Source organism: Rattus norvegicus, chromosome 2 (genome assembly GCF_021556685.1).
Source record: "Rattus norvegicus strain SHRSP/BbbUtx chromosome 2, alternate assembly SHRSP_T2T, whole genome shotgun sequence".
NCBI lineage: Eukaryota > Metazoa > Chordata > Mammalia > Rodentia > Muridae > Rattus > Rattus norvegicus.
This window is the reverse complement of record NC_141535.1, coordinates 28,064,145-28,076,231: the sequence shown is the minus strand read 5'-3', so window position 1 is coordinate 28,076,231 and position 12,087 is coordinate 28,064,145. Positions and strand designations below refer to the sequence as shown.

Here is a 12,087-nt window from a genome sequence, read left to right as displayed (position 1 = left end):
TCTGTGTATCCCAGATACAGCATACGTGTGTGTATTAAAAGTGAGGTTTCTGAAAAACCAAGAAATCACATTGTTTACTCACAAAAATTAATGTGAACAATGTTAACATATGCAGTGGTAAATAGTTAACCCGTTTTGATCTCTCTGCCAGTGGGTGATTAAGCCTCTAGCCACCCGCTAGAGCTCTCTGGATTCATAAATGAAAGACACACACATGTCAGATAATTTTGATATGCCTTGACCAGCTCAGTGGTTGGACTCTTCTAAACCTCCCCTTGGCTTGCACACACTCCCCTCCAGTATTCCTGGCTTAACATTTTCTAAATGTATACTTTATTTTTGCTGCCCTGTTACCTTCTGGGTAGCTCACCCCCACTATAGGGCCACTTTTCCTTTCCACTTACATTGTTGCATGGGTTTTCTCCTGCAGCTCTGAAATCTGATCCCCCTGCCTTGGGCAGAGTCATGGTGATTCTCCTGTTCTTCTCCTCCCTTGCCAGAACAATCTAAAAGTCCCGCCTTCGTCTCCCTGCCCAGCCATTGGCATTACAGCAATTCTTTACTACCAATCACAGCCAGCTGGGGGGCAGGGACCCTCAGTGTCTGGAAGGGTGGTTTCCAGGAGCTGAATTAAGACGAAGCCTTAGAACCATTTCCCAACAAGTATATATTCAAGTAAATCAGTTGTAGCACAAAGAAATCATTTGGGGGAATCCAAGAAAAAAAAACAACTAATTTATAAGGGAAAGAAATCTAGATTGACATCAGACCACGATACAATGTATAGACAACAGAGAAACATGTTCATGACGTTCTAGAAAAGAGTGAGGCGGCCATTTTGTCTCTAGTCAAACTGAAAACCAAGTACAAAACTGAAGATAAGCCACTTGGGTGAGCTTCCTCAGGTTCTTCTTTAGCGTGTCATTCCATAGCCGCCTGACTGGAGCTCTGGCCAGGGCAGCTGGTTGGAATGTGGCAGGTTGCAATCTCTGTTCAGACTCCCTCTCTTGGAGTCAGGTGCACATGAGCACACCCGCTCAGATGTCACCGTGGACTCCTGCCATCTGAGTTGAGGTTGTTTTTATTCCTGCTTTAGCCAACCCAACAAGAGTTTATATGATCCATTCCCTAACCAGAGGGATGCATGGTCTGTTCCCCTCCTGGGAGATAGACAGCATCTCAGCTCTTTCTGTTACCGGCGAGGGAATTGGCTTGCTTCATTGGGATTCTGTTTTAAGTTAATGAGGGGGAAATAGAAGAAATGGGAAATTATTGGCTCACCGAGTCGAAGTATCTGGAGGAGGCCATAGCTCCTAGCGAGGCTTTGACATGGTGACTTGATGGAAATGGTGAAGGGTGTGGGGGGGTCTTTCCCTTTCTCCATGTGCTTTCCATCCTCACATGGTGTAAAGTCATAAGCAACGTGGCTTCTTTGGGAAGTGGTGAGTGTATAGCCCCAAGTCATCTTACTAGTCCTAACTGATGGCCCTACCCAGGAAAATAAAATACTTGGCCTACAAGTACCCACACGTCGTCTTTAGAACCACAAAGATCCCCAACAGAAACCAGTGGTCCCTGAGAAGATAATGGGGAAAGTGGATGGTGATAAAGGAAATTTTCAGTTTGTGTTGAATTTTGTGAAAATGACATCTTGCCCATTTCTGGAGACGGTCACTATTGGCTCATTGCTTGAGGAGAATTATGTAGATAGATACTCCTAGGGCAAAACTCTAGTCTCTTTGCCCTGTGGGAAATGGACCTATTTCCATTTTCTTCCAGTTCTATGTATCTATTGTTCTGACTCTTCTCAGCCCCCTAGAAGACATGGTTGTCGCATCTCTTGTATGCTAGTGTTAGTCTGTGAACCTGTCCTCATTGTCTTATGGATGGCCCAAATGTATCTCAAACATAGCATGTCTAGCACTGAACTCATGTTCCCCCCTAAGCCTACCTACCTTGCCCCCATATTCTCTATCCTACTACCCAGTCATTCGAGCTAGCATCCTTGGCCTTCGTTCTCTTCCCACCCTGGCCACACATATCTCATTGATTTGATGATCTTGTCCACTCTAATACATTCCCGTTTTTCTGTTCCCTCCCCCTCCCCCACACTGCTCCCCCTTGCAAGTAGTCTGCATCACTGTCTGCACCATTGCTGCTCAAATTCAAGGAAGGTCAATCAGGGTGCACCCCAAGACTCCAAGTCAGTCCACCTGGAGTGAGCACTGTGAAATAAATAACATTTCTAAGATCCATGAAGTTCATGCTGTGGATTCAAGGAGTACTCTCTGAGGAGCATGGAGACACAGCAGTAACTCCTCTCCGATCTCTGTCCTTCTGTCCTGGTTCAGCAGTCTGTCCACATTTCCATCACAACACTCAGCTAACTGCCAACCCAACAATGTTCCACCTCTGTTTGCCTAGCGAAGCCCACATTTCTCACCACAGTGGCTACCTGCAACCTGCCTGCAGTATTACAGGAGATTAGAACTTAACAGTTGTGAGCAAGTAGCTTGTGAGACGGTCTGGTTAGGTTGTCCGTTCACACACACACGTGGAGTTGACCAAGGGTATTCTCAGTGCTAAATTCAAGAGATGTGAGGCCACGTTCCTAGATGCTGGAGCACGGTCAGAGTCTGGCACTGGCACTGGCACAGAGCCCAGTGTGTGTGTGTGTGTGTGTGTGTGTGTGTGTGTGTGTGTGTGTGTCTGTCTGTCTGTCTGTCTCTCTGTGTGTGTGTGTTTGTGTGTCTGTCTGTCTGTCTGTCTCTCTGTGTGTGTGTGTCTGTCTGTCTCTGTGTGTCTGTGTGTGTGTCTGTGTGTCTGTCTCTCTCCCTCTCTGTCTGTGTGTGTGTGTCTGTCTCTGTGTGTGTGTGTCTGTCTGTCTGTCTCTGTGTGTCTGTGTATGTGTGTCTGTGTGTGTGTCTGTCTCTCTCCCTCTCTCTGTCTGTCTCTGTGTGTGTGTCTGTCTCTCTCCCTGTGTGTGTGTCTCTCTGTCTGTCTCTGTGTGTCTGTGTGTATGTGTCTGTGTGTGTCTGTCTGTCTCTCTCCCTCTCTCTGTCTGTCTGTGTGTCTGTCTGTGTCTCTCCCTGTGTGTGTCTGTCTGTCTGTCTCTGTGTGTCTGTGTGTATGTGTGTCTGTGTGTGTCTGTCTGTCTCTCTCCCTCTCTCTGTCTGTCTGTGTGTCTGTCTGTCTCTCTCCCTGTGTGTGTCTGTCTGTCTGTCTCTGTGTGTCTGTGTGTATGTGTGTCTGTGTGTGTCTGTCTGTCTCTCTCCCTCTGTGTGTGTGTGTGTGTGTGTGTGTGTGTGTGTGTGTGTGAGTGTAGACATTTTAATGCTGTGCTGCTGTGTGTACAGACAGGTAGAACCCCAGGCACACAGGAATGAGCAGAAGGGCAGACTTCAGAGCAGAAACAAAAGCGATCCAGGCCCTCCCCACTGGCCCAGACACATAGTCTGCCTGTTTTCCTGCCAAGAGATCTCAATGGATCCAAGCACGATTGGCTGCAGACTGGAACCAATTTAGAAGAGTGATGTACTTTGGTCAAACATAAAGTGGTCTTCTGGGATTCACTCACCCCGCCACTGTACTCTGGAGCTTTCTGAGTTTGTTTGTTCTCCATCAATGAGTGCGTTCATCTGTACCCTCAGGATTCGGGAAGATGGGGTTGGTGTTGTCATCGAAGCCTTTCCTCAGCACCAGCTTGTCTTTAAATGGTCTGCTCCGCCGATGGTGATCCCACCTCCTCCTCCCTACAGCTTTAAAACAATATAAGGAAATAGGATAATGGGAGTTGTCTCCTGGCTTCACCTGATTTAAGGCATGATGGGAAGTTGTCTTCCATTTGTGTTAGCCAAGAGAAAGGCTGCATACTGGGTTTTCATCCCCGGGGACCTTCCCAGGAGAATTCCTGCAGACTTGGGGGGCTTCTGTCATTTTTGCTAACTTTCCACACTTGCTGAGGATTTAGCTGTCCGCTTGAGTCTTATGACTTTAGGGTGTGTCCGTAAATGCGTAGAAATGTGGTTATTTTAGCGAAGCAAGGAATTTTTCAAAAGAGTGGGCATTTTGCAGATGATTTTAGAAGGGTTGTTTTTAAAATAGGATTCATTTCAATAAATGAATCTTTCCATGGGAACCATCAGGCCACACACTTCCATCACCCCTGGTTTCCACATGGACCAGCTGCAGGCTGCGGCTCATCCTGTGTGAGTGCAGAAAGGAAGCATGGTTGGATGCTCCGTGGAGAACCAGATGTGACCTAAAGTCCAGTGCTGTTTCAGGGTCACTAAGCCCTTCTTGTGAGGTTATCTTGCAGTCAATCATGGAAGACAGTTCACTCTTGGTTCTCCAAGGCAGCCCTAACTTATCAATGGTAACAACAAGGACAAAGGCATCATGGGTAATTGGAATCCACAGGAAATCTCCAAGCTCATTTTTAGCAGATGGTTTCTTTCCCTGCCCATCAACTCTGTTTACCAGAGCTGCTGACCGTGGAGCAAGATGGACTGGTTTGTATTCTATCCCTCCCGGTCTCTCCACTTCAGTGAGCGTTCGGGAGAAAGGAAAGCGTCGGGGGTGGTTGGCAGGACAGATTAAGACCAGAAACTCATGCTTAGGGTTTTCCACAAACTGAGTAATTGGATCTCGAGTAATCAGAAGTGGACTGTTCTTTGCTTATTCTCTGATATACAGTGTAATGTCACAAGCTTGAAAGCATCCAGCCTTGTCCATTAGCAGCTGTGTTTAATAAAAGAAAGGAAGTTGATTAAGAGATGTCACATTTCAGTCATTGCCTTGAATGTCTGAGTTTGCTCTTTGGAATCATGGGATGTGCCTGTCTTCACAATCAGCCTAGGGTTCTGTGCCAGAAATGTTGCATCCGTGCGGGCTTTGTGGCTCAATACTGCTGTGTGTGACAGACAGCTTTCTGACACACCAGAGTGCAGTTGACTCTACCTTTCCTCCCCAGAAGTTAACTAAGGGTCTTGTGCTGGCCTCCCTTAGGCACTTGTCGTTTTGTGGGTTATCCTTAGACTTTTAGTTTCCATTCTAGTGCACTATCAGTATTGAGTTGCCACATGCAATAGATAGCATGGCTGTATGGTGTGGTTTCTTTTTCGTTGAATATTCATATGGGAAATGGCTCCTCCATCGGACCATGCTGGACACGTTTCTGAGGTCTGGCCAAGGTGGGTGTCCTCAGTGTGTATCTTTTTGCTGCTCCAGGATTGAAGAGCTTTTCTAGGCTCATGGCGTGTAGCCGCCTCTTCCTCCATCATTCGCCAAGACTCACCAGCAGCGACGACCTCAGTGGGGACTAGGGAGGAAACATGGTGTGGTTGGCACACACCACTTCTTCCTTTGCCCTAGCAGCCCAGTCTCATGGGTGTCCTCTTGGTGGCAAATGCCCAACCGAACTGAGCAGGCTATGTTTTCAAAGCTCAGCATTTTTCAGCCAGTCATTTGCACCTCACCGATGAGCCACTTTGCAGTTTTTTAAGATATACGTGTAATCTGGATCATTCTGGAACAAACTGAAGAATACATTAATTCACAGCGAAGAGCTCACAGCCTTCCCGTTGAGGCAAGCGTAGATTTCAATCCCAGCGGCTTCCCTTTGGGTGAGTTGCCCACCCCACAACTTGAATTTCTTCAGCTATGACAAGGGGCCTGTGGTAGGATTGCATGATTGTTGTAATCATCTCATGAGATGACGCATGTGGAGAGTCGTCAGCCCCACCCCCACCCCTGTGTCTCCCCGAGGCAAAGAGCAGCCACACATCTCTAGCAAGGAACCTCAGCCCATTTTCTATTACTTTATTTTTACCAAGTTTCAGAGAAACTATCTGTATCCTGGAAATTGTATCTTATTTTATCAAAAAAAATAAAAATAAAAAAGCCAAAGACTTGACTGGGAAACAGAATATTTATATAATGTTGAACTCCTACCTTGCCTTCCTGTAGAACCACCCACCATCACTGAGAACGTGCTGGTATTTATTTAAGACATCACAATATCATCTTATGCTATATTTTTATTTATGCTTTGTGTTGAATGCGTAGACATTTTATCTAAATGGTATTTTAGAGTATTTGCTCTTCTAAAACCACCATGTTTTCATCTCTTAAGGCCGTGTCTACTTGTTTGTTGCGTTTTGACTTGATGGTCCAGGTCAGTTCAGCGACAGAGCTGTGCAGTATCCTGTTCACCCACTGAGAGATGTTAATGGATTGGGATTCAGGCAGTTTGTAAGTGTTTTTATAGTTAGTGCTGATTCTAACAATCTTATAAATGCCTCTTGGTGTCCCCTAGAAGACTCTGACTTAGAAGGCTGATCTGTAAACTTCTTCATCCTCACTAGAAATCCCCAAACTGCGTTATTCAATGTCTGCAACAGTTTACACAATGCCAACAGTGTACACACAGGCTTGGCTGTGGGGTCTGCCCTCTGCCCATGAGGGAGCTGTCTACGGTCTTACTAGTGTGTGTATTGAAAAGTTTGGGTGTAAGATTGTATCACATTATAGTTTAAAATGTTTACTTTGCCTGGTTATTATCTAGGCCCCTTGTTCTGTTTCACTTTCTATTCTTGGGGAATTTTTTTTCAAACCTTTTATCTGATATTCCTCTTGGTTGCCTTTTTATTTACGTTTTTAAAACTTTTAATTATATATCCTAGCTACTAGTATTTGCTGATTTTCCGTATTTTAGGTTTTTATCTCTCCAGGGACTACCTCCTTTTATTTTTGTTATTGTATTCAGTGAATAGAAGTTTTGATTTTAAAGTCAAATTGCTTAATCATTTTTCTAATGATTGTATCTTTTGATGAGAAGATATGCAATAAAACATATTATGAAATTAATTATGAAAATTAACAAACACCTGAAGCATCAGGGTCTAAGACAAGAATGTTGGCTTATTGGTTTTGACTTTGACTCACCTTCCTCCTATTTATGTATAAGAAATACTGGGCCATAAAGAACTTGTGTTGCTCTTTGCTTTAATTTAGGAATGTTGTTTAGCATGGATAACTTTTCAAGTATCTTCCTCTTGTCTGAACATTAAGTATCTTCTGCTTTGGAAGAGTGGCATGGACAGATCCAACAGCTGAGTTGGGTGGGTTTTACTGTTTCCACACCGTACCTACTCATAATTATGGGGTTTCGTACATGCAACAGAGTTTGTGGGAGGGGCAGGGCCTCTGTGACAGGCGTGTCTGCTCATTGGAGTATACTCTAGCCTCTCAAGCCAGAGACAAATGTACTGTTGTTAGGGCCCTGTCCTTGGATTCTCTTCCTGTAGAGTTGGAACCAGGAATTGATTCCTGTAAACAGTCTGTCCGGAGGCTTCTTATATAGAAGTCAGTTATAGGAAATCTAGACTAGAGATAGAAGTGAGAAGGGAATAGAACCATGGGCTTCCCATTGCCCTCTCGGCCTCTGAGATGTGCAGGTTATCAGAGGTGCCAGGAAGTACTGGAGAGGGAACAGCCATATCAAAGCCAGCAGAGTGCTAGAGCCGAGTGCTAGAGTGCTAGAGTGTGGTGGCCGAGCCAGCGGGTAGGCCATGGTTGAGGGGGAAAAAAGAAAGTAGAGGTGTCTGAAGGTGATGAACATAGTTATCAAGAAGAGGTATTCAAGGTGAAATAGAGTTCCCAAGTTGAAGTATGTCTTCCCAGGCTCATCATGGTGTCCCACATGCTTGTCTGCCTGGAAGCTGGAGAGTGGATGGTGTCCATTCAAAAAGCAGAGGCAATACAAACTCTGTTTACGGAGAGCCCGGAATAAAGGATCATGCTGGCATGAGGACTGGTGGTGGTCGGGGAGCATCTTGAGATGATTAAGTGCTAGTCAACATCAGGGTCAATGGCAGGGCAGAACGAAAAGATAAACAAGCTGGGAGGTGGGGAGAGCTTTCATTCCTGAATCTCAGCTTCCTTCTCCTTGGAGCACAGCTGTAAAAGTCAGTGCCAAGTTGCTCACCAAGCTTCCAGGAGCAGAAACCACTGAGAGTTAGGCCAATCAGCACCAGAGAAGGCAGCACCGTGACAGGTGAATTGGCAGCTCTTTCTCTCCCACAGCCATGCTGGACTATTGGGTAACGTGCTGGAGTTGACTCCTGTAGGAGAGAAGCTAAAGTGTGTCTTTTCTCCCTTCATTTTTACATCTTGGTGACTGGTGTTGGATTTTTCTACTTGGTTTTCACTCTGTTGGAGGTTCCCGCTCCAGGGAATATTTTAGTTTGTGGTGCTTTTGGGAAATCTCTGCTCTTGTCTGTTCAGGAAGTGGGCAAGCCAAATGTTTTTTTTTCCTTGTCATACATGTGATCGTGGTGACTCGGAAGCCCATACTGCAGTGACTGCTGCCTCCAGAATGGAAGGGCTCCACCCTGGGACGCCCCCAACCTTCCCTCCATACACTGTAATACAGCCACTCTGAATACCGTGTCCCTTCCCCAGGAGTGTCTTTACTTTCCTCCTGTGCGTAGGCTGCTCCGTGACTAGAGTCTCCTTAACCCACTCTCTCTTGTTCCTATTTTTCAGGGCTTGCCTGCCTTCATGAATGCTTATTTAATCTCCCCCAAACCAGAATTATCTCTTCTGTCTGTCTCAACTGAAGTCTAAGGGAGAATATTTCCCAGGTAGAATTCTATACGCAGTTAAACTATGAAATAAAAACAAGCAATGGACATTCGCAGATCATTAAAGACTGAAGGAACTCACCCTCCCTCAACCCACATAGGAGGAAGAGTGAATTCCCAGGCGCAGTCATGAGAGCTCTCTTTTTGCCAGCATAGCCAAGCTCTATGGCCAAGTTGAGCATGGCCATTGGTGAAATCGGCGAATACTAAGTAGAAGTCTTTACTATCTTCCCTGGAGAACCAGCTTCATCTGAAAGGGAGCTGATGGCCCTGCTGACAAGCATGTAGTCATGGACACATTCTCATTCACACACACATGAACACATACAGATGTCTAGTGCAACAAACGTCGTACAGTGTAATTGAGCGTGCACTGCACTCTTTACTTGACTGGGGAAGCCATGTGGTTGAAGTGGCCTAGAATTTTATTTCATCACCTTCTGGCCCCACGCTTCCCTCTCTCTGAGCAATAGGGTTTTGTGACCCGTGGCCCTCTCTCTGGTTTGGCTTCTCTGTCCCTAGCAGACATGCTCAGTTCCTGTAGGCGGAGTTAACTCACATATCCACACATCTTCAGTTGCTCAAAGATCACTCTTTAAAGTCTTGGCTTGGCAAACAGGCATCTGCACTTATGTGATGAATTAGTGAATTCTGAAACAGAGCTTTGCAAAGTACTGCAATTGTCCTTCACTGCCTACTGCCTGGGATATCCCAAAGGGCCAGCAAGGGCCAGTGCCAGGTTCTGTTGAGACAACTGACCTCTTTGGGATATGCGAGGCCAAGACCAGATGACCCAGAACATAGACTAAGAAAGACTAGACAAGAGACACAAAGTGAAGTGTGGGTCATTGCTAGAGGAACTGGTAAACTGAGGCACTGAAGCTGGAGACAGAGTAACAGACCTGGGTAGGAGCACACTGAAAAGGAGCTGGAAGGGAGGGGATAAGTAAGGGACAATTAGAAACCTGGGCCAGGACCTGGCTCTACAATCTTCTTACAGAGATTTAGTCTGGCTTCCTGCCGAGTTGGCTCAGGGAGAGGACAAAGTGTAGATGCCTCTGGGGACCTCTGTGGCTGAATGAGAAAGCTGTGGTCTCTCCTGTCTTCAGCAGGAAGTAGTACTTTCTAGCATGGGTGTCACCTTTAAAATGGCTATTGTTTGGCCTCCTGTTAAAACCACACCTTAGCACAATGCCTGGGACAGAGAGGTAGGAAATGTTCTCAAACATCATACTATCTGCTGGTGGATTTTGAACTAGCTGCCTCCCACCACTGAGGAAGGCTGGCAGGGCCACACCTCATGTGCCTGATTGGACTTGCCAAAGCATGTGGGACAGTGCATCAAAGAGGGGCAAATTCTCTTTTTGTGGGGGCTCCTCAGGTCCTTCCTGTTAGTCTCTTAGCCTCCCAAAGCAAGCTCTTTTTACCTTTGATACTCTATATTTATTTTTTCCATTTATTTGGGGTGTGTGTGTGTGAGTGTGTGTGTGAGTGTGTATGTGAGTGTGTATGTGAGTGTGTGTGAGTGTGAGTGTGTGTGAGTGTGAGTGTGTGTGTGAGTGTGTGAGTGTGTGTGAGTGTGTGTGAGAGTGTGTGTGAGTGTATATGTGTGAGTGTGTGTGAGTGTGTATGTGTGAGTGTGAGTGTGTGTGAGTGTGTGTGAGTGTGTGTGAGTGTATGTGTGATTGTGTGTGAGTGTGTGTGAGTGTGTGTGAGTGTGTGAGTGTGAGTATGCGAGTGTGTGAGAGTGTGTGTGAGTGAGTGTGTGAGTGTGTGTGAGTGTGTGAGTTGTGTGTGAGTGTGTGTGTGTGAGTGTGTGTACAACCACTTGCAGCGAGTGCTACATTACACATGTGGGGGTCAGAGGACAATTTTGTGGAGGACATTCTCCTCTTCCATATGTATTTTAGTTTGAGGATCAGACTCAGGTCGTTAGGCTTGTGTGGGAAAGCTTTTACATGCAGAGCCTTCTCTCTTGGGTGTTTGCTACTGGCCATAGTTCCTAACAATGATGTCTGAAGTGAAAAATCCACCCAACAGAGAAAAGAATAGGGGACAGTTTGGAGGGGGAAACACAGCTTGAGAGCTCAGAGTTAAGAATGGGGGAGGGGAGATGAAATATTTTGGATTTTTTGAAATAAATTTATAATCTGCCTGGAGTTGTTGTTGTTGTTGTTGTTGTTGTTGTGTAGTTTTGGATTTTGAGGCAGGATCCTATGTACTGCAGACTGGTCTCAGACTTAGGTAGCTGAGGATGGCCGTCAGTCATTGGGCCCATTTGGGTAGTTCTAGACCCCAAGGCCTCATCTCAGACTTCCACCAACTGGCTACATCCCCATCATAGTTGTACTTAGCTGTTTTCTAATGGATCAGGCCTCCTCTAGCTATAGGTCATTGGCATGTCCCTGGTCACATGAATTATGATGCTCCTTCAGGTAGACAAGGGACCAAGATAGTGTGTTTCAAGCAAGAAAAGCTTCCGGGTAGCAAGGCACCGCAGCCACTTAGAGAAAAATGGGATTGGATATATGAAGGTGAGGCAAAGACCTGTGGCCAAATTCACTCGGAGAAAAGCCATCTTTGGAAATCCAAATAAAGCAGCTAAAAGCAAAATCCCCATTTGCTCTCTGCTGAAGCCAGAGGCAAGTAGATGGGCTTGTGACAGTGGGGAGCTCCAGTCTCACTCAAGGAGCCTAGGCTAGCCTCTTGTGGTCCTGGTGCAGTATCCCTGTGTCCCCTTGAGGAATTCCACTGAGATTGAGGTATCCAGAGTACTCAGCTGAGAGGATTAGCTGTTCATCCCTCATGCCAAAACCTAAAACAATAACGGTGTTGAGTATAGAGGCAGTCCTGAATCAGTAGCTGTGTTCTAGCATGTTCCATGGAATTTCAGAATGTCAGTAGGGATAGGAGTATAGTGTAGCTATAATCATGGCTTGCCTAGTATATAGTACGTGCTCAGTAAGAAACCATCTCACTGTGTTTGCCAATAAAATAGCTTATGCTTATTATAAAAAGTCTTGGGTCTGAAGAGAAACTAACCCAAAGGCCTGCTGCTTACCATTGGAGATACAGCCTTATAGATATCCCCAGCACATGCAGCGTATAGAGTCTCATAATCGGGTAGGAAAGGATGAGGTAGGGTGGTTCCTAACTTGTCTCTGGGTCAGTTAGGGCCTTCCATCACTTATGAAGTGGCATAATACACTCTACTGTGTGAGGAAGGATTTGGAATCCGTGTTCTGGAGCTGTGACACTTCTCACGTGCTGTCCTTTATTTAGCAGGTGTCTTCTGCCGAGGTGCGCATTGGGCCCATGAGACTGACACAGGACCCTATCCAGGTATGTCTCTGTCTTCAGCGGGACTTTGCTGTTGGAGCACAGTGCTTATGAGTAGTGTTTGAGCAGTCTTTTGGATTAACAGCAGGTAGCCATCTTTGCC

General features: G+C 45.9%; 1 protein-coding gene across 8 annotated transcripts in view; it reads left to right on the top strand.

The window, feature by feature from the left end:
• Window positions 1-12,087, top strand: part of Pde8b (phosphodiesterase 8B) — a 232,890-nt gene that overhangs the window by 115,224 nt on the left and 105,579 nt on the right. For 4 of the 8 annotated variants that reach the window (XM_087621627.1, XM_087621628.1, XM_087621624.1 and 1 more), the window contains 1 exon segment: window positions 11,928-11,987. In XM_087621627.1, the coding sequence (XP_087477753.1) occupies window positions 11,928-11,987 (60 nt within the window). 8 annotated transcript variants of the gene reach the window in all.